The following is a 21918-nucleotide window of genomic DNA, read 5'->3' on the forward strand; positions in this document are numbered from 1 at the left end:
CTCTGTGGGGATGGTGGACATGCTCAGCTCTTAGCCCTCTCACATATTCAGCTGACTCAGTACCTAGCCACTTCACCAAGAGGTCCATCTCCTCACTGTCTGTAAGGTTTAGACCTCGTATGGCATTCAGGAATGATGCTTTCCAAGCCCTGTAACTCTCAGGATGGTCACTAAACTGCAGAAGCCCTGAGGACACAAGTTCACGTCTTGCAAAAACCCTGACAAAGTCCAACATGCTCTGACTATCAGCAGGATTAGCCTGTTGGACCTCCACATACTGGTGTGCTTGAGGATGATCTCTGTCATTAGATACCTCTGTGTAACTCATGGGATCCATGGCTCCCCTTCAACTCCACACTATCTGGGGCTATCTACCCGAAGGGTGTGACATATGAGTGTCAGTTTGCCTTAACTGACTTCCAACCAATGAAATACGCTCCTGAGGATGACGGTCATGACTGGGCTTACCATCCTGAATGAGACACTGCACAGTAGCTTTGGGTGCACGCCATACAACAGTGGCTGGTTGACTAACACTGTTAGTAGAGATTCCTTCCAATGTAGGTGTTGACTGATAGGTAGCATGCTTTGCCTGCCCTTCTACATACACTTTTGTGCGCTCCGCTGGATCATGGGTTTGAAGATCAATTTTGGAGCTGAGGTCCTCATTTTGCTCTTCCATGTCTGCCTCTAGTGCTTCAGCTTTAGCTACACAGCTGCAGCTCTTCGCTCCCGTTGAAGGGCATCAAGTGATACCTCTAAGCGTGCTTGTTCCATTTTGATTTGGCTTTCCTTTTCTGCAAAAGTTGCCTCTGCTTTAGCAGCTTGGGCTTCAGCACGAGTTAAGGCTACAACCTACAGGGGGAGGAGCCATATGATCATTTGAATGAAGTCAAACCTGAGGCATGAGACCTTGTCTGTCGTGACTGAGATCCTGATGATTTTTTGTCCGACATTTTGAAAAGAGAATTGCCTTCGTATTCCAGAAGGCGTCATTTTACTGTCCTGTCCTCTTCACACGCTTTGCCTGAATTGGCAGGCAGATGAACTCCATCCCCAATTACTACACTGACAAAGACGTTCCAAGTTGACCTTCTTTAATGTAGCAACTGGCAGTAGGTTAAAACAACGATGCTTTCAAAGGCCTGAACGTCAGGATGAGGTCAGACGAAAAGGCACAAGCTCTCCCTTAACTCTACATGGGGAATTGTTTGGATGCCTACTGATGATGTCATCAACTAGAGACACAGATCACATGACCTAGATGACTGCTATACAAAACTACCAGCAAAGGGTGCTAAATAACAAATAAAAATAACTGACTACTAGGACAGCACAGTGTTACTATACCCTAATTCAGAACAAAAGTAATATAGAGAAAGGCTGAATCAGATTAGAAACTGATTGTTCTGGTAGAAGTGGGCATCCGTTTGAAGTGATTCGGTTGATGAAGTTAGGAGGTTGCATTGTGTGGATGTATTGGCCTCAGAAAACCAATAAAAGTCAGAAAATTTTGCATAACGTTATTACAGAAATCTGATACACAGGAAGGGGTAGAGACTAACAGCACCACTTGACCCATAACTAAAAGGAATTTGGTTCCAGAATTAAGTCTGATGTACTGTATTACTGCTCATACACTTGGAGACTAGAGATGATGCACATACCTAACACTATAGTACTGAGGTGATTTGTTCAAAGTTTAAAGTACATTTATTATCAAAGTATGTATACTATATACAACCTTGAGATTCATCTTCTTACAGGCAGCCACAAAACTAAGAATCACAATAGAATCCATTAAAAAGAAGCATGTCAAACACCCAATGTGCAAAAGAAAAGGAAAAACTCATGCAAACAATCAAAAGTAAGCAAATAGCATTCACAAAAGTGGGCTCGCAGCTATGAAGCTAGTCACAGCCATTCCAAGAGACCGTTGGTTGCAGGCCAGAGCCTCAGTTCAGTGAAGAGACGAGTAAGCCTCACTAAGCAGTGAACTGAACACCGAGACATCCCTCTCCTCCGGCCCCGACACACTAACCTTTTCAATCTGGCCCGGCACTTCAATCAGCCAGACCTTGGCTCACTCTTCACTCTTGGACGCTGAACTAGCTGGCATAAGATTTTGCAGAAAGCTTTCCTTTGCAACAATGATTGCAGAAGCTAGACAGTGGTAAACAGCAAATATGCAAGGTGTCGCTGCCAACCAGGTGCTGGCATGCTTTTCAAATTACAATATATTCCTCAGAGAACAGATTACCAGTAAAATATGACATTTCAGCAATCCACCTCAAAAATATCCAATAAAATCAGTTGGAACCTTCGAATAAATATGTGAAACATTTTGATTAACTTGCTTATTCGTAAGTAGTGGCCACAGCTTGGGCTGAAGTTACCTAGTAGTTCTTACGAGACTTGTTTTGCAGTACACATACTTTAATATGTGATTGAAATTAGATATTGGCTGGATATGTCACTTTTCTCTCTTTCTCTCCCCTATCTCTAGATCATTGCCGAGCCTCCACCACCACCCTCTGATGATGAAGTAAGTACTGAACTTTCTCTTCGCATTCTGTGGGACTGCACACACCTCCGTCATTTCAATTTGAGAATTCCTGGTGGAGGGATCCCAAGATATATTGCAGAGGGTTGGAAAGTGCAAGAGAGATCAGCATAAATCAGGAATGTTGCTGTCATGAAGTGTTACTCAGGGAGTAGGCTGCCTATAAAAAAAATGACATTTTAGCAACCCCCATTAAAAATGTCCAATAAATTCAGTCGGAATGTTTGAATAAACATGTGAAGTATCATGAAGTTTAGGTTGCTGAGGAACTGTCTTGTAGAATGAAGGAGAATTCCATCCTTAAGGGAAAAGGTTGTAAGATAAAGGTTCAAAGGTGATTCTGTTATATGGGATTCATTAGGAAATAAGTGGCCCCTAAGTGGATGAAGAATCCCGATATAGAGTCCCTAATTTCTTGACTGCTATAAATCTGCCTGTGAGAGATGCTGTTCCTGAAGAACATGTCACAGTATTAGTCATTAATTTTAATGCAGTGAGCTTGAAAATAATAGTACATTTGAAACTTAAGCTGCTCCTAAATTAGTATTTTAACTTCCATGTTTTCTATTTAGAATGAACTGAATTATTGATAAGTTTCAATCTGCACACATAAAGGTTGATACCTGCTAGTAACATGAAGCTATGAGGTTCTCATAAGGCCTTAAACCTACTAACTGTCTGTTATGCCTCTGCTGTTTAGGGCAACAATAAAGGTTTTCCATCCCTGGCAGTGTTCAGGGCTTCCTTCATCGTGTCAGTATCTTCCTCTTAGTTTTCACTACTGTCAGTCATACAAGTCTTGGGTAGAGACTCTGGAAAACCATTGCAATCAGATGTAGAAGGATTCTTCATTGCCGTTTCCGCAACAGCTTTGTTTCACCAGTCAGGGTTGTTAGCCCTGAACTGAAACCTCAAACCTGGAGGGCTGATGGACCACTCTTAGTCTGTGCTCTACTCTTTGACCTGTTTAGCATGGATGACCCTACCAAGAGCCAAAGCATAAAGCCTTTGCCTTGAACAACATAGCTCTCTGGGACATTGAGGCACACAAGCCTCATAACCACGACAACTCTTGGAAGAAAGCCTTAAAGATTACAAACTATTGTTTCTTTTTCTCCTGCGCAAGTGTATCCTTGAAAATTGTTTCAGCTCTCAATATACAATGGGTTCTCTTCTTCGCTAGTCCAAGAAGATAGTTGAACTTGACTCTTCCAGAAGTATTATTCAGTAATATATATATATATATACAGCTAGGGTGCCTAAGACTTTTACACAGTATTGTGTTTGACAATGTGCAGTGGAGAGCAAGCTTGGAAATCTGGTGGCAGCGAATGATGTTTGGAATGGCAAGGTGGAGCACCACGGAGGGGTGTGGAACAAGTGACAGAGAAAGTGTGCTGAGGGTGGGTGCGGTGTGGGTTGCACGGGGGCAGACACACCCAGCCCTGAGACACCAGGCAATGTCATTTGATCATTACAGAACGTCTCTCTGGTGCTTCCCACTCCCTCCCCTCTCCCTTCCCCTTTTCCCAACCATGATTGTCCTCTCCCAGCCCCCTCCCACTCTCAGCCAACAAGAGACCCTTATCAGAGTCAGGTTTATCATTACTCACATACCATAAGACCATAAGACATAGGAGCAGAATTAGGCTATTTGGCCCATTGCATCTGCTCCGCCATTCAATCATGGCTGAATCCTTCTTTCCCCTCCTCAGCCTCACTCCCCAGCCTTCTCCCCGTAACTTTTGATGCTGTGTACAATCAAGAACCTATCAATCTCTGCCTTAAATACACCCAACAACCAGTTCTCCGCAGCTGCCTGTGGTAGCAAATTCCACAAATTTACCACCCTCTGGCTAAAGAAATTTCTCCACATCTCTGTTTTAAATGGATGCCCATCTATCCTGATGCTGTGCCCTTGTGTCTTCGACTCCCCCACCATAGGAAATGTCCTTTCTACATCTACTCTTTCTATGCCTTTCAATATGCAAAAGGTTTCAATGAGATCCACCCCCCCCATCCTAAATTCCAACAAGAATTCCAGAGCCATCAAACTTTCCTCATATGATAACCCTTTCATTCCTGGAAACATCCTTGTGAACCTCCTCTGAACCCTCTCCAAAGCCATCTCATCTTTTCTTAGATGAGGAGCCCAAAACTGTTCACAATACCCAATGTGAACATGTGAACATGAATGTGAAATGCTAACATTGCATTTGTCTTCCTCACCACCAACTCAACTTGCAAGCTAAGCTGAGGGTGTTCTGTACACGGACTCCCAAGTCCCTTTACATCTCAGATTTTTGGATTTTCTCCCCTGTTAGAAAATAGTCTACACATTTATGTCTACTACTAAGGTGCATGACCATGCATTTTTGAACATTCTATTTCATTTGCCACTTTCTTACCCATTCTCCTAATCTGTCTAAGTCCTTCTGCAGCCTTCCTGTTTCCTCAACATTACCTGCCCCTCCACCAATCTTCGTATCATCTGCAAACTTGGCAACAAAGCCACCCATTCTATCATCTAAATCATTTATATACAACATAAAAAGAAGTGGTCCTAGCACTGACCCTCGTGGAATGCCACTTGTCACTGGCAGACAACCAGGAAAAGGATCCTTTTATTCCCACTCACTGCCTCCTACCGATCAGCCAATGCTGTAACCATGCCAGTAATTTTCCTGTAACACCGTGGGCTCTTAACTTGGTAAGCAGCCTCATGTGTGGCACCTTGTCAAAGACCTTCTGAAAGTTCAAATATACAACATCTACTGCATCCTCATTATCTATCCTACTTGTGATCTCCTCAAAGAATTCCAACAGGTTCATACTTTGGCCCATCCTTTCCTGTGTCTCCAAGTACTCCCATCACCTCACCCTTAACAATTGGCTCCAACATCTTCCCAACCACTGAAGGCAGGCTAACTGGTTTGTAATTTCCTTTCCGCTGCCTTTCACCTTTCTTAAAGAGTTGAATGACATTTGCAATTTTCCAGTTGTCTGGCACCATGCCAGAGTCCAGTGATTGTTGAAAGATCATTAGTAATGCTTTCAGTAATTTCTACCGCTGCAACTGCAACCCGCAGTTCATCTGGTACGGGTGACTTATGTTCCTTCAGGTCTTTCAGCTTTTCGAGCACCTTCTCCCTTGTAATAGTAAATGCACTCACTTCTCTTCCCTCACACCCTTCAACATCTGTCACACTGCTAGAGTCTTCCACAGTGAAGACTGATGCAAAATACTCATTTAGTTCATTTGCCATCTCCTTGTTCCCTGTTATTATTTCGGCAACCTCATTTTCTAGCAGTCCTATATCACTCATTTGCACTGTTGTAACTATATGTTATAATTATGTGGTTTTTGTCAGTTTTTCAGTCTTGATTTGTCTTGTGTTTCTGTGATATCATTCTGGAGGAACGTTGTATCATTTCTTAATGCATGCATTACTAAATGACAATAAAAGAGAACTGCATGTCCTCATAATCTAATCTAATATCCACTCTCATCTCTCTTTAATTTTTTTGCATACTTGAAAAAGCTTTTACTATTTACTTTGATGTTGTTTGCTAGCTTGTTTTCATATTTCATCATTCCCCTCCTAGTGATTCTTTTAGTTGCTCTCTGTAGGTTTATAAAAACTTTCCAATCATCATCTTCCTGCAAATTTTTGCTTTGTTGTATGCCCTCTCTTTTGCTTTTACAATAGCTTTGACTTCCCTTGTCAGCCATGGTTGTACTATTTTGCCATTTGCAAATTTCTTTGTTTTTGGAATTCATCTAACCCGCACCTTCCTCATTTTTCCCAGAAGCTCACTCCATTGCTGCTCTGCTATCATCCCTGCCAGCATCTCCTTCCAATTTACTTTGGCCAGCTCCTCTCTCAAGCCACTGTAATTTCCCTTTCTCCATTGAAATACTACGTCAGACTTTACTTTCTCCCTATCAAATTTCAAGTCGGAACTCAATCATATTGTGATCACTGCTTTCCTAAAGGTTCTTTTATCAGGTTCAATACATAGTACCCAATTAGTATAGCTGATACCCTTGTAGGCTCAACGACAGACTGCTCTAAAAACCCATCTCATAGACTTTCAACAAATTCAGTCTCTCGAGATTCATTGCCAACCTGAGTTCCGAATCGACCTGCATGTTATAATCTCTCATGACTATCATAACATTGCCCTTTTGACTCACCTTTTCTATTTCCCATTGTAAACTGTGGGAAATTGTTGTAAACAGCTATTGATGGGAGACCTGTATGTAACTGCCATCAGAGTCCTTTTACCCTTGCAGTTTTCTTAACTGAACCCACAAGGATTCAACATCTTCCGATCCCATGTCACATCTTTCTACTGATTTGATGCCATTCTTTACCAGCAGAGCCACGCCACCCCTTCTGCCTAGCTTCCTATCCCTCCGATATAACGTGTAACCTTGGACATTCAGCTCCGAACTACAACCATCCTTGCCATGATTCAGTGATTGCCACCACCTCATGCCTGACAATCTGTAGGTGCAACAAGATCATCCATCTTATTTCTTATACTCCCTGCATTGAGATATAACACTCTGAGTACTGTATTACTACCCTTTTTGATTCTGCATCCCTACTGACTGAATTTTGTCCTATCATCTACCTGCTCTTCCAGACAGCCTGACTGCACGATAACTTTGCTTTTTTACCATCCGTCCTTTCCTGAATCCCTTCACTTTGGTTCCTAGCTTCTTGCCAAATTAGTTTAAACCCTCCCCAACAGCTCCAACAAACCTGCCCACAAGAATATTGGTCCCCTCTCAGGTGCAACCTGTCACTTTTGTCCAGGTCATTCCTCCCTCAGAAGAGACCCCAATGACCCAAGAATCTGAAGCCTTGCCCCCTGCACCAGCTTCTCAGCCACACATTTATCTGCCAAATCATCCAGTTTCTACCCTCACTGGCATGCGGCACAGGTAGCAATCCAGAATTTACTACTCTAGAGATCCTGCTTCTCAACTTTCTGCCCAGCTCTCTAAATTCTCTCTTCAGGACCTTCCTATATCATTGGTACCAATATGTAACAAGACATCTGGCTGCTCTCCCTCCCCCTCCAAAATGCTGTGGATGCGATCTGAGACATCCCTGACCCTGGCACCAGGGAGGCAACATACCATTAGGGTATCCCAGTGACGTCCACAGAATCTCCTGTAAGTTCCTTGGCTATTGAGTCCCCTATCACTACCACTCCGCTCATCTCCCTCCTTCCCTTCCGCACCACGGACCCATGCTCAGTGCCAGTAACCTGGTCTCTGTGTCATTCCCCTGAGAGGGCATAACCCACAACAGTATCCAAAACGGTTTACTTATTATTGACAGGAATGGTCACAGGGGTGCTCTGCGCCAACTGCCTATTCACATTTCCATTTCTCCTGACAGTCACCCAGCTACTCGCCTCCTGCAACTTACTACTTCCCTGTAACTCTGATTGTCATGAAGTGTGTTTGGTTTTTTTTGCATCAATACTACAGTGTGATACATTAAATCTCTACAGCACTGTGCAAATGTCTTAGGTACATATATATAGCCAGCGTGTCTAAGACTTTTGCACAATACTGTATTTATTTAGCTATATAGCATGGAGTAGGCCCTTCTGGCCCTTCGGGCATGTTGCTCCAGATGCTCCACAACCCCAATTGACCTTAACCTAACCATGGGGCAGTTTACAATGACCAGTTAACCCACCTGGAACGTCTTTGGGCTGTGGGAGGAAAGCAGAGCACCCAGGGAAAACCCATGCATTCCACGGGGTGGACATAGAGAGACTCCTTACAGAACAGTGCCGGAATAGAACTTTGAACTATGGAACACCTGAGCTGTAATAGCATAGCACTTCTTGCAGATTTCCAGCATTTGTTTTTTTTTGCTTTTCATTTAGCTAAATTAAGCCCATAACACAGACAATTCAAACCTGCTGGTGTATGCCAATGTTTACAATCCTTTGGCTGGATAGAGAATGTCTGTTCTAATATATAATCTGAAATGCAAATGTGGCATTACAGCATACCCTCCTTGTGATGGTTCTACTTCTTACCACTTCTTGAGCAAAGCTGCTTCCCTTTAAAAGTTTAATGATGCATGTGATCTGAAAAACAGCTGAATGCTTTGTCTTCAACAGTGAACTGTAACAGCAGCACCACAAATCTCAGACCGAGGTTTGTGCTGGTTGCTGTCTGCGGCAGAAAGAGTCTAAGATGGTTTAATTATAAGTTTGCATGCTTACTTACTTAAACCCATCACTCCTACTGGGTGGTAGGCCGCCAACAGCAGCTCACCCAAAGTCCTCTACCCTGAACCATTCTTTCAAGTTGTCCCCAGATGTAGTCCATCTTTTTATTGTATCTCTCGTCCTTGGAGCTCTTGGTGCTGTTTCTTCAGCTCTGGGTTTGTACGGGATGGGGTTGCTCACCCCATTCCCCACCATCATTTCCCTCTGGGCTTGGACAGTCCGTGCACTGCAGATTCAGCCCATAATATTAAGCTGACTTTTCAAAGTACGCTAAGATCAATCTAACCCTTCTCTCTGACATAACCCTCCATTTTTTCTACTATCCACGTGCCTATTTAAGAGTTCATTAAATGCCCTACTGGATCTGCCTGTACCACCACTCCTGGCAGGATGTTCCACGTACTCAACTTACCTCTGACATTCTGCCTATATATTCCCTCAGTCATCTTAAAACTATGACCCCCTTGTATTAGCTATTTCTGCCCTGTGAAAAGGTCACTGCTATCCATTCCATCTATGCTGTTTATCATCTTGTACACCTCTATCAATCACCTTTCATCCTTCTTTGCTCCAAAGAGAAAAGCATTTGCTCGCGTAGTCTGTCCTGATAAGACATGTTCTCTAATTCACACAGCATCCTGATAAGTCTCTGATTCCTCTCTAAAGCTTCTTCATCCTGTGCCTATAATGTGACCAGAATTGAACACAATACTCCAAGTGTGGTCAAAGGTCAAAAAGCTCAAAGTTCAGAAGTTCAAAGTATGCTTACCTAAGTATGTGTACTGTATACAACATTGAGATTTGTCTTCTTGCGGGCAGCCACTAAACAAAGAAGCGCAATAGAACTCATTAAAAAAACACAAGAAGTCCACCACACATCTAATGTGTGAAGAAAAGAACAAATCATGCAAACAAATAACACACAGAACATGAACAGCAGAGCCACGGAATCAGTTCAGCGCTGAGAGAAGTGCTGATAGTTGCAGGCCACAGCTGCAGAGTCAGTTCAGTGTTAAGTGCCTTGATCAAATTGTGCAGATAGTAAATAAAAGTAACTAAAACCACAAGGAACATGAACTACAGAGTCCCTGAAAGTGACTCCACGGCTGCAAAGCCCGTTCAGTGTGAGGAGAGTGAAGCCGGTCCAAGAGCCCAGTGACTGCAGAGCAATAACTGCTCCCGAACCTGGCAGCACGGGACCCAAGACTCCCGCAACCCCTGCCTGACGATAGTAGTGAGAAGAGAGGGCGACTGGTCACACGCAGGCAGACGGTGCTGAACACCTGTTTGCTTTCCACTTTCATCCTCAAAGATTTTAATCTCGCTCGAGACTTTAATCGGTGCAGAGTAATGGAGCCGATCATGGGTTCATGTCCCACCATCAGGCATCGGTACAGCATCCATCTGCAGTGCTGGCCACCCCGGCCGTACCTGCACTCTTGAGAGTCTAGTTCACTGATTACCCCCAGAGATCGCCAAAAACGCCAGATTGTTTAGCCAGCTCAGAAGAACATCCTTAAAAGGGAAATTGCAGGTTGCAGCCGATCACAGTTCAAGAGAAGTATATCTAGAAAAAGAAGGGTACCTAATAGTTTTGTGAGCTGTCTGCGACATGTCACCATTGGTCAGTGACACTCTCTGGCCTCTGGTCTAGAGCTACAACATTACCTCATAAAGCATTCTTGCATCATGGCGAAATAGTTGCCATTCTTGCTTCTTGTGTCAAATGACAATATGATCCCACTACTAAGATCTGAACAGAAAAGTTACAACTGCCTCACCAGGGTAGGAGTTCTTACTGGAGACTTACTTATTCTGTTAAACCAGAGCTATTTATGGGAGCTTTCTGTGTGCAAATTGAGTGTTTTGCTTTCAGTGGCTACTGAACAAAAAGTACTTCATTGGTTTTAAAAGGAAATGAGAGATCTTGGAAGTGATGCAAAAGGTGCAAATAAATTATAGCCATTCTTTCTTTATAACCCACTGCATAGTTTCAGTCCATAAGGACACGGAGCAAACCTCTCTTTGCAAGACAGAATTCTACAGAAAAGCAGAGAGTGACCCTGTGCTAATCAGCCTAAGGCTCTAATGCCGCTGCATCTTGTTTGTATTACATGCAATCTCGTGCTTGGAAATAGTTGTTGGAGAGAGCTCAGCATGCAATTTTGGTCATGAACTTCAGCCAATATTTTCAGTTTTGTTTGTAATATTCAGTAATCCTCAGCTAGAAGAGGTGGAAAAGTGAAAATAATATATCTTTGCAGACAATACGATTATTGAAACTGTGAAACACCACATTTACAACTAAATGAGATCTATTTATCTTTGGAGACAAAATGTATATTGAAGGCTGTGGGGATGGAGCATGAAATTGGATTGAATTGTCAGTCTTGGCAGTGATTTAGCAACAATAACAGCTTGTCTTTGTCTGTTATCTTTAATGCCATAGAAGGTCCCTAGACACTTCATGAGTTTGCCATCAAACAAAATTAGCCTCCGTGCCACAAGAGGAGATGATATAAAGTTTGGTAAGGTGATAAGTTTCAAGGAAGGAGGGTGGTAGATGGAAAGACAGTGAAGAGGAAAGATTAAGGAAAGTAATTCAAGAGCTCAGCATCTGACAGCTAGAATCAGGTCCATCCATGGTTAAAACCACAGATGCTCAAATGACCAGAATAGGAGGAGTGTTGAAATCTCACAAGGCTCAAGGTGATTGCACAGACTGAAAATGGGTCCATGGGCAAGTGGCATTTACTGTTTTGAAATCTCTCTGGATCCGTGAGACTGAGGTTAAGTTACCCAGACGTGTTCTACCTGATGTAAAATGGCTGTGTCAAAGGAGCTGGACAGGTATGTATGATTTTGCCTGTATCATATACAGTACATATATATAGAAACATAGAAACATAGAAAATAGGTGCAGGAGTAGGCCATTCGGCCCTTCGAGCCTGCACCGCCATTTATTATGATCATGGCTGATCATCCAACTCAGAACCCAGCCTTCCCTCCATACCCCCTGACCCCTGTAGCCACAAGGGCCATATCTAACTTCCTTTTAAACATAGCTAATGAACTGGCCTCAACAGTTTGCTGTGGCAGAGAATTCCACAGATTCACCACTCTCTGTGTGAAGAAGTTTTTCCTAACCTCGGTCCTAAAAGGCTTCCCCTCTATCCTCAAACTGTGACCCCTCGTTCTAGACCTCCCCAACATCGGGAACAATCTTCCTGCATCTAGCCTGTCCAATCCCTTTAGGATCTTATACGTTTCAATCAGATCCCCCCTCAATCTTCTAAATTCCAACGAGTACAAGCCCAGTTCATCCAGTCTTTCTTCATATGAAAGACCTGCCATCCCAGGAATCAATCTGGTATATATATCAATCATATATTCAATATATATATTTGGTAATCAATCAATATATATAGCTAGTGTGGCCAAGACTTTTACACAGTACTGTATATTGTCTTATTTACCAAATAATACTTAATACTACTGAGCTAATAAAAACCTAAGTATGCTTATTTCTGTTTCACAATCACCTTTCTATTTTAACCAATACACAGTACTGTGCAAATGTCTTAGGTACTCTGGCTATATGCCCAAGACTTTTGCACAGTACTGTAGCTGACACAGAAGGTTGAGATAGGGTGATGGGGCACAAAGCAATTTCTCTGAAAACAGAAGTTAGAACTAGATACTAGTGACAAATGAGATTCTATTCGCTTTTGATTAAGTACAACATGAGCAGTAATGCTTCACTTAAATCTTGAGAGAATCTTAACTAAGATTTCACCTTGCAGTGAGGATGAAGTTCTACACCAACTAAGGAAAGATTAGCTTTATGACCTACCTGCCTGTGATGCCCACACCTCATAAGCAAATAAAAAAGAATTTGCAGGCTGCACATTCATGTTGCAGATAATAGCATGCAAAATGGATATCCCATGAGGAGAGAGGTAGAAAAGTGGAAATGATGAAACTTTAACCAACTTCTAACTTTTAACCAACTTGAAATAAGCAGTATAGTACAGGAAATTCTGGATTCTGGAAGAATTATCACAGTCTATGATCAAGATGTACCCAAACATCTGCTCTTGTTACATTGCAAACATTTTTGTTTATAAACACACATCATAAATTGTGGCATAGTTTGTTCTTTAACTTTCTTTCTGGCATAATATTGTATGCATATAACGACACCATGTTCCCAAGATCTAGTAGTGGGTGGTCCTCTGGTATCTTAAAGCATCACTTTTCACTTGAAAACATGGATGATAGGGTTGCCCTACTAGACTAATATAAAGTGCATTGCAGTATTGAGACCTTGTTCTGAGAACACAGGTGAAAGATGAAAACCTTTGGCTCGCTGTCAAGTTAACAGTGGAAGGATATATGTTTACACATGTACTATATCTTCCATGTGTATGCAAAGTCAACACTGGGCAATAAGGTATGCTGTTAACAGTAAGGTAGCTAAAGGGGAAGCCTTTGATTGGAAATAGTTCAAGGTTATAGGAAGTTATATGTGTAAGCTGTTGCATTTGCTGGACAGAATAAACAGTTTTGAACCATGCAGCATACTCCATGGAAGTATTGTGGACTCCAAGATGAGAAATTGATCAATGATTGTTGGCTCTGGTACACGCCCACTTAATCAAAGATTACTTATTTAGCTTTCTAATCCATTTATGAACATGTGCATCAAGGTCAAGGTAAAGATTTAACGTTGATTCTTAAATGGCCTTGAATGTGGTGGTGACAATCCTTCCTGAAGTTGTAATCTGTGTGGTCTCTCAGAACTTTGACCCATCAATGACACAGAACTGCCAATATTACAACAGAACTACACCTTAGAAAAATAGTACCTCATTAAATATAAAATGTTTAAGACATTCTCAAAGGAATGCGGAAGATGTAACATAAGTGTAAAAGTTACTTTTCTTACTTTCAGTAAAAATTTGAAAAGCAGGTGCATGTGAGTGAATGTTTCTTCGTCATTTTTCAAGGATTATGCTTTGTACCATTGCTTAGTGCTAGATAAATCTGTAAATGCAAAATTTATTGGTTCCTTATGGTGTTCAGTAGGAGAGGATTCTCTTTTTTATAGAAAACTACAAAGTTTATTCACAACACATACACAAAGTACAGACATCAAGTAACTACAAGACAGTGAACAAATTCAAATTAAAATAGCATTATTACTGTCTGTAAAACAGTCCATTCCTGGTGGTCCCCCACTCCTGGAAATCCCCCAGTGTACCCATCATGACTCCTTGTTCCCTCTTCAAGGAGACCCGGGCATGAACATATCCCTGGAAGAGGGGCAAGCATTCAGCCCAGGCAGAGCCCTTGCCTGTCTGCTGCCTGGACCCATGAATGGTCATCTTGACCAGGCCTAGGAACAAGTAGTAGAACTTCAGAGCGACCTGCCTCCAACCCCCCCCCCCAACCTTCCGTACTTGGTGCGCATAAATCAGGAGTGCAGGGGTGAAGTGAAGGAGAGGAGCTACTCAGACAGGTGGGTCAATGTGGGCAGGTCATCCCTTGAGAAGATGCTGGTGAGTCACCTCCTTGAATCACAGCAGAATCCATTGTTACGTGCCCCGTAACTGGGTTGCCAAACCAGCAGAAATGGATCACTCAGTTGGAGTCTGGATTACTAGATCTAAGAAAGTTTTATTAAAGAAACAAGCAACACAGTAATCGAAAGGATAATAAATGCAACAGTTCAGCAATGATAAACACACGTGTGCACAGAATTAAGATAACAGGATCAATCAAGCTCTATCGTTGTCTAGGGGTAAATGACCAATTTCAAAGTGACACAAAGTCTAGTTCAATTTAGTTCAGTTCGCAGTAATCGTTGCCATGGCGATGGACAATGTGGTGGGAAGGAGAGAGAGAATGAGAACGAATGATCATTCGAAACGGCTTCCACTCACAGACCTGCGATATTGCTCACAAGCAGCTTTCGGGCAAGTCCTTTGTGATGTCACCTGAGGTCACCGACTGTGACCCCTCCTCCAGATGCGGTCGATCCTCTGCAGTGAACCCGGCACTCAAGCGAGGGTGGACACACACCGGGTTCCCGCTGATCGTACCTTTCCACCCTGTGCGTTTGTGGCCCGATACTTCCCACCGACTCGTGAGAGGCGAATCGCTTCCAGGGTCTCGTTACCTCGAGTGTCGTGTGTGTCGCCTTAGCGAACCTGTCCCTTTTTATCCCCCTGCTGGGGTATCGCCTGTCCATCAAACCCTTCAAACAGTTCAGGGTTCAAAGGGGGAGCCGCTCTAAACAGCTCTCTCTCCCGTCCCTTCATTACACATCTCCAGATCGCCTGTCCATCACTTCAAACACTTCAGGGTTCAAAGGGGGAGCCGATCTTGACAATACCCAGACTGATGGCTCCTTCATTAACATCTCCAAATGCTGCTTCATTGTTCCTTATCTCTCCCTCCCCTGAGGACAGGTGGCAGACCAACTGCTGATGCCACTGGTGCTAGCCCAGGCCAGCAAACATCTTAATCTATGTGTATTCTCGTCACACTTCCCCCCTTTAAGGATTTTTACCGGGGTAGAAATTACAAACATGAGTACATTATTTGATACACACAAATATACATCTTTATCAGCTATTTGGCTAATACAGAGAATTTGAAGTTGTCAGCACCTTGACAGACAGTCAGCAATCACATTTTCTGTTCCTTTTATATGTGTTATTTATAATCCCTTAGACCAGGCTCCAACTTAGCAAACTTCATAGTGGCCAAAAACACTGATGAATTGCGATCAATGTAACCTCTCATTTGGTTTTGTCCCGGACCACAATAACAAGGGTCGTCCCATTCCAACTTAGTTTTCTCTCGCAAGGGCTTAGTAGGAGGGGGAGGGGTAGTGACCGCAGAGTTATTGCAAAACTTCCTACAGTACCCCACCATCTCCAAGAGCCTTCTGTTGGCCCTCTTGTCTGTTGGGGTTGGGAGGTCAGCAATAGCCTGCACTGTAGCTGCATCGCTGCCAGCTGCCCCTGTGTCACCACAATTCCCAGGTAAGTGACCCTCGTGTGGCCGAATTCATTTTTTTCAAGTTTCACTATCAAGCTGGCTTCAGACAGCCATATTAAATTGCCAATACACACCTCTTGTTCGTCAGCCCTTTAGTCACTGAATTACTCATTCTATATCGATGTTGTTTACTAGGCTGGCCTATTGTAACAGACACCACCCAACGTCCCAGTTCTTTGCATCGCCTCGGGACAATCAAACACACGGGTGCGAGTCGTTTAATTACTTCTCCTAAAGAGTCGCTTTGTTCAGGGATTAAGGGAGAGACCTTATCAGTAGACCTGGCCAAAACAATAGCCTTCTCCCATCTGATCGATCCCATACTAATCTTTTCAAAATGTTTTTTTTCTCTTATCAGGGGGCCCCTAGCTTCATTGATTTCCACGCTAACACCGACTAGGTTTGTTAGCATATCAAAAGCCTGTGACCGTCTCAGTTCGCGTCAGTCATGATGAATAACATCCTTCCCCCTGGGCAGCCGGTAAACCTCTTTCATGATTCCACCAACTGTTTCCTCCAGCACCGCAAAATGTCCACTGGGGGGTACATCGTGGGCCATGTTAAAAACCTCATTCCTATAACCCTTTTGCACCACCCCCCATTCCTGATCTGCGGGTACTGTACTTGATTTCTCTTTCTTCCTTAGCACTTCCTCCTCCACACAATAGCCTACTAGTTCCCTTGTTAAGTCTGTGTCAGAGAGAGCTGTCTCTGCCAAAACCATCAGCCCCTCGTCTCGCTCCTGCGTCTGCACAAATTCTTTCCTGGCTACTGCTATGTCTGTCCCAGCTCCCTCACTACCTCTTGTCTCACTACACTCCTTCTTTTCATTTTCTACCCCCGTCTCGTACAAGGTTGGCAGAAACGTTTCAGCTAAATTTACCACCACAGCTAAACTTACTACTGCAGCCCCATGATGAACCTGTGAGTCCATGGGCGGGGCCTCAATGCTGGCAGGCTGACCTGTCAATCTCACGACTGGGAACACGATTCCCCCGGCGACGTCATTACCGAGCAAGACTTCCACGTCTTTCATCGGTAATTCGGACCTCACCCCAATCGTGACTAGTCCAGAGACCAGGTTGCTTTGTAAGTGTATCTGGTGCAAAGGGACTGACTCTGTCCCTTCCCCAACACCTTTGACCTTTACCTCCCCAGTCTGGGTCTCAGAGCTAAACTCTAATACACTCTCCAGTATTAGTGACTGACACGCTCCCGTGTCTCTCCAGATCCGCACTGGAACTGGTTTTAACCCCTCCTTCACTGACACCAATCCGGCCGAGATAAACTTCTCGCGCCCTTCCTGAACTTTGGCAGACCTGTCCTTCCCTAGCGGTTCGCTTACCAGCTCGATACAGCCAGTCAAAATCGCTGTCTTCCCTTTTCCCGTCTCCTTCTTTGGGGCAAAGCACCTGGACGCAAAGTGTCCGACTTTCCCGCAATTATAACAGATGACCCCAGGAGACTTCCTGCCAGACTGCTCCCGGTCTACCTTATCCTTCTCACTAGTCCCTGGCTTACTTTCTGACTTTTCCGGCGGACTCTCCCCGCTGTCCTGACTACCCTTCTGGTAGCCTTTACTCGGGGCAAACTTCATTTTATGCGTCAACGCATACTCATCCGCTAACTTAGCAGTTGCGGCTAACGTGGCTGCCTCTTTCTCATCTAGGTAGGGTCTCATACCCTCAGGGACACAACCTTTAAACTGCTCAATCAGGATCAGCTGCAGCAGTCTGTCATAATCCCCCTCTACCCCTTTTGAGGCGCACCAACGCTCACAATATGTCTGCATCTCATGGGCAAACTCCAAATACGTGTGGTCCCACTGCTTCCTCGCATTCCGGAGCCTCTGCCGGTATGCCTCTGGGACCAACTCATAAATCCTGAGGATGGCGTCTTTTACCACCTCATACCTCTGGGCATCTTCCGCGGACAAAGCTGAGTAAGCTTCTTGGGCTTTCCCTTTCAGTACACTCTGAAGTAAAACAACCCACTTATCCCTCGGCCAGTCCTGACTTATAGCCACTTTTTCGAAATGGAGGAAGTACCGATCCACGTCGGTATCGTCAAATGGGGGAACCAGCCTAACCTCCTGGGTCGCCCGGAACCCTCCACCTTGGTTCGGCACGAGCCCCTGCTCTGCCCTTATCTTTAACTTCTCCAGCTCGAATTCCCTTTCCCTCTGTTTCTCCAACTGCCTCTCTTCTCGCTTCAACTGCCTCTCTCTCTCTTGCCTTTCTAACTCTCTCTCCTGCTCTTCTCGCTGTGACTGTCTGTCCCTCTCTTTCTCTTCCCGCTCCAACTGCCGTACCCGGAACTCGTGCTCGAGTCTCAGTTTTTCAAGCTGTACCTGTACCGCGTCTCCAGCAGGATTTTCAATAGACACCACCTCCAGCTCGCCTTGGGGAAACACACCTTTAGATACATAGTGCTCTACGATAGCTCTGTGTATCTCCTCTCTCCTCATTGTCGACTTCCCCTTAGCAAGATTCAACTGTTTGGCCACAGCTACCAATTCCGATTTCCTGGCATCCTCTAATGCCTCCAAGGTCGGCGCCTTTATAAATTCCTCAGCCTCCATTTCTGCTGTTTGTCTTTTCTTTCTTTCGGGAATTTTGACCCAATCAATTTACTCCGTCCCAAATTTAGCGTTCAAGATCGCGGATGATAACCCCACTTATGTTACGTACCCCGTAACTGGGTTGCCAAACCAGCAGAAATGGATCACTCAGTTGGAGTCTGGATTACTAGAACTAAGTTTTATTAAAGAAACAAACAACACAGTAATCGAAAGGATAATAAATGCAACAGTTCAGCAATGATAAACATACATGTGCGCAGAATTAAGATAACAGGATCAATCAAGCTCTATCGTTGTCTAGGGGTAAATGACCAATTTCAAAGTGACACAAAGTCCAGTTCAATTTAGTTCAGTTCGCAGTAATCGTTGCCATGGCGATGGACAACGTGGGGGGAAGGAGAGAGAGAACGAGAACGAATGATCATTCGAAACGGCTTCCACTCACAGACCTGCGATATTGCTCACAAGCAGCTTTCGGGTGAGTCCTTTGTGATGTCACCAGGGGTCACCGACTGTGACCCCTCCTCCAGATGCGGTCGATCCTCTGCAGTGAACCCGGCACCCAAGCAAGGACGGACACACACCAGGTTCCCGCTGATCGTACCTTTCCACCCTGTGCGTTTGTGGCCCGATACTTCCCACCGACTCGTGAGAGGCGAATCGCTTCCAGTGTCTCGTTACCTCGAGTGTCGTGTGTGTCGCCTTAGCGAACCTGTCCCTTTTTATCCCCCTGCTGGGGTATCGCCTGTCCATCACTTCAAACAGTTCAGGGTTCAAAGGGGGAGCCGCTCTAAACAGCTCTCTCTCCCGTCCCTTCATTACACATCTCCAGATCGCCTGTCCATCACTTCAAACAGTTCAGGGTTCAAAGGGGGAGCCGATCTTGACAATACCCAGACTGATGGCTCCTTCATTAACATCTCCAAATGCTGCTTCATTGTTCCTTATCTCTCCCTCCCCTGAGGACAGGTGGCAGACCAACTGCTGATGCCACTGGTGCTAGCCCAGGCCAGCAAACATCTTAATTTCTTAATTTATGTGTATTCTCGTCACACCATGCAGTAACAGTTCAGAGGTCAGTTAAGAATTATGTTGCTGTGGAGCTAGAATCACTAAAGGGAAAATCATTCTAAGACTTCATAAGGCATTGCTTAAAACCTACCTCTGATTAACTCTTTGATCGCCTCTCCTCACATCTTGTGATATTTGGTGTCAAATTTGTTTGCAAACACTTTAGGAATGCTTAACTAAGTTATTTAAATTCATTTAAAAATATTAATTTCAAAAACCATTATGCCAATTTGCACGAGTCATTTTCTTACTGCTTCATCCAAAGTATCCTTCAATTTTCCCATTCTCTGGTGTTTGTCAATGATATTGTTAAGAGGTTTCAATTTGAAAGTAATAAACTAAAACAGATGGTTTTTTTGGAATGAAACAGTGGTCATAAATATTTATTAGCGCAAGAAATGTGTGTGCTGTGTGCACATCATCAAAAGTTCAAACTTCCATATTGTCATTCCAAAGAAATTAAATAATTAATGACAACTGTGTTTTGTGATTCCACGATTGTTTCATTAATTAGTGTGATAGACAACCTTCTAAGTCAGTGATTGCAGTGTAGGCGGAGGCATTTTTAAATCAAACCCTTGCCAAACATATCAATCTTAAACTTTCCAGCCTGGTGCTGACATGTTTTTGAACAAAGACAGGATGGATTAGACACAGAAATTCTGGAGATTACATAGCTGAATTCAGAAATCCATATAAAATTGTTATTTTTGCAATAGTGGACAGACAAGGTATTGAGAGTATGAGGTTTGTTAGTCTCCCATTATTCTGGTTTATCCACTTCACAATGTCTTGAGTCCTCAAAGTTCAAAGTACATTTATTATCCATGTATAGATTATACAGCCTTGAGATTTGTCTCCTTACAGGCAGCCATAAAACAAAGAAGCCCCCAAAGAACCCATTTATAAAAAACACCATCAAACATCCAATGTGCAAAGAAAAAGAAATAACAAATCGTGCAAGCAATAAATGTAAGCAAATTGGACATGAAAGGTACAGTACTGGATTGACTAGGCTTATACTCTCTGGAATTTAGAAGATTGAGGGGGGATCTGATTGAAACATATAAAATTCTAAAGGGATTGGACAGGGTAGATGCAGGAAGATTGTTCCCAATGTTGGGGAAGTCCAGAATGAGGGGTCACAGATTGAGGATAAAGGGGAAGCCTTTTAGGACTGAGATGAGGAAAAACTTCTTCACACAGAGAGTGGTGAATCTGTGGAATTCTCTGCCACAGAAAACAGTTGAGGCCAATTCATTGGCTATATTTAAGAGGGAGTTAGATATGGCCCTTGTGGCTAAAGGGATCAGGGGGTATGGAGAGAAGGCAGATGCAGGGTTCTGAGTTGGATGATCAGCCATGATCGTACTGAATGGCAGTGCAGGCTCGAAGGGCCGAATGGCCTATTTCTGCACCTATTTTCTATGTTTCTATGTCTATGTTTACACAAACAACTGATGTTCTCCTAATTGAAGACAAAAGCCACTTCTTTCCTACATGTCAAGTATTTCACTTACTAGCTTATGAGAGAAAAGGAGAATTGATGTTTCATTGGAGAAAATTCTCAGAGCATTCAGCTGGTGCTTAAGCATCACAGATGAGGATGAAAATTCTGGGCCTCCTCTCAAAGGCGTCCCAAACTGAAGCACATTTGTGGATACAAAGAGAAGAAAGAGCCAGGTGATGTCTTTGTTACTTCATAGGAGGAAAAGTAATAGGCGAAAGTTCCAATAAAGCACTACCAACCATGGATTTTACTTGTTTTGAAGTTACAATCTGATGAGAAGGCTAGATAAAAATGCAGTAGTAACACTTGAAGTGAACCGATACAAGATAATAGCTTTTGCTGGGTTTTAGATATTTTGTGTTAATTGTTCAGTGTTTGCAACACTGAGATTATAATTGATTTTAAATAAATACTGGACACCAGCAGAGTGACATAGGATAGATATTAATTATTCATGTAATCCATTCAAGTTAATTTAAATGATCAATTTTTAATTATACTGCAGCCCGTGTGAGGCAAGCAAAGGATGAAAAGATTAAAACAAATGTCAGACCTTATGTCAGACTAAAGTATTTCCAGGTGATCTGGGTGCTAAAATTCTAAAATATATTTGGGCAAAATAAGAACTGAATATTAATTTTATTTCACAAAGAGAAAGGGTCTTTTAACTTAAACAGCACAAAATTAAGTTGATCTCCTCAGGTGACATATGAAGAAGCAATGAAAGTATAGTTAATGTAGAAATAACCCATGGGATTCATTGTAAGAAATACATTATACAAAGGAAGTGGAAATCTCAGTGCAGCCCCATTAAAATGATCTGTTAAACTCATTATAGAGCTCTTCAGCTTCAGTTTT

The 21918-nt window shown here is 43.3% G+C and overlaps 1 protein-coding gene across 3 annotated transcripts in view; it reads left to right on the forward strand.

Annotated features, from left to right (window-relative positions):
* Positions 1-21918, forward strand: part of LOC134351017 (anthrax toxin receptor 1-like) — a 290770-nt gene that overhangs the window by 187213 nt on the left and 81639 nt on the right. For all 3 annotated transcript variants that reach the window (XM_063056982.1, XM_063056983.1, XM_063056984.1), the window contains one exon: positions 2507-2545. In XM_063056982.1, the coding sequence (XP_062913052.1) occupies positions 2507-2545 (39 nt within the window). The remainder of the gene's footprint in view (positions 1-2506; positions 2546-21918) is intronic.

This window comes from Mobula hypostoma, chromosome 8, assembly GCF_963921235.1.
Source record: "Mobula hypostoma chromosome 8, sMobHyp1.1, whole genome shotgun sequence".
NCBI lineage: Eukaryota > Metazoa > Chordata > Chondrichthyes > Myliobatiformes > Myliobatidae > Mobula > Mobula hypostoma.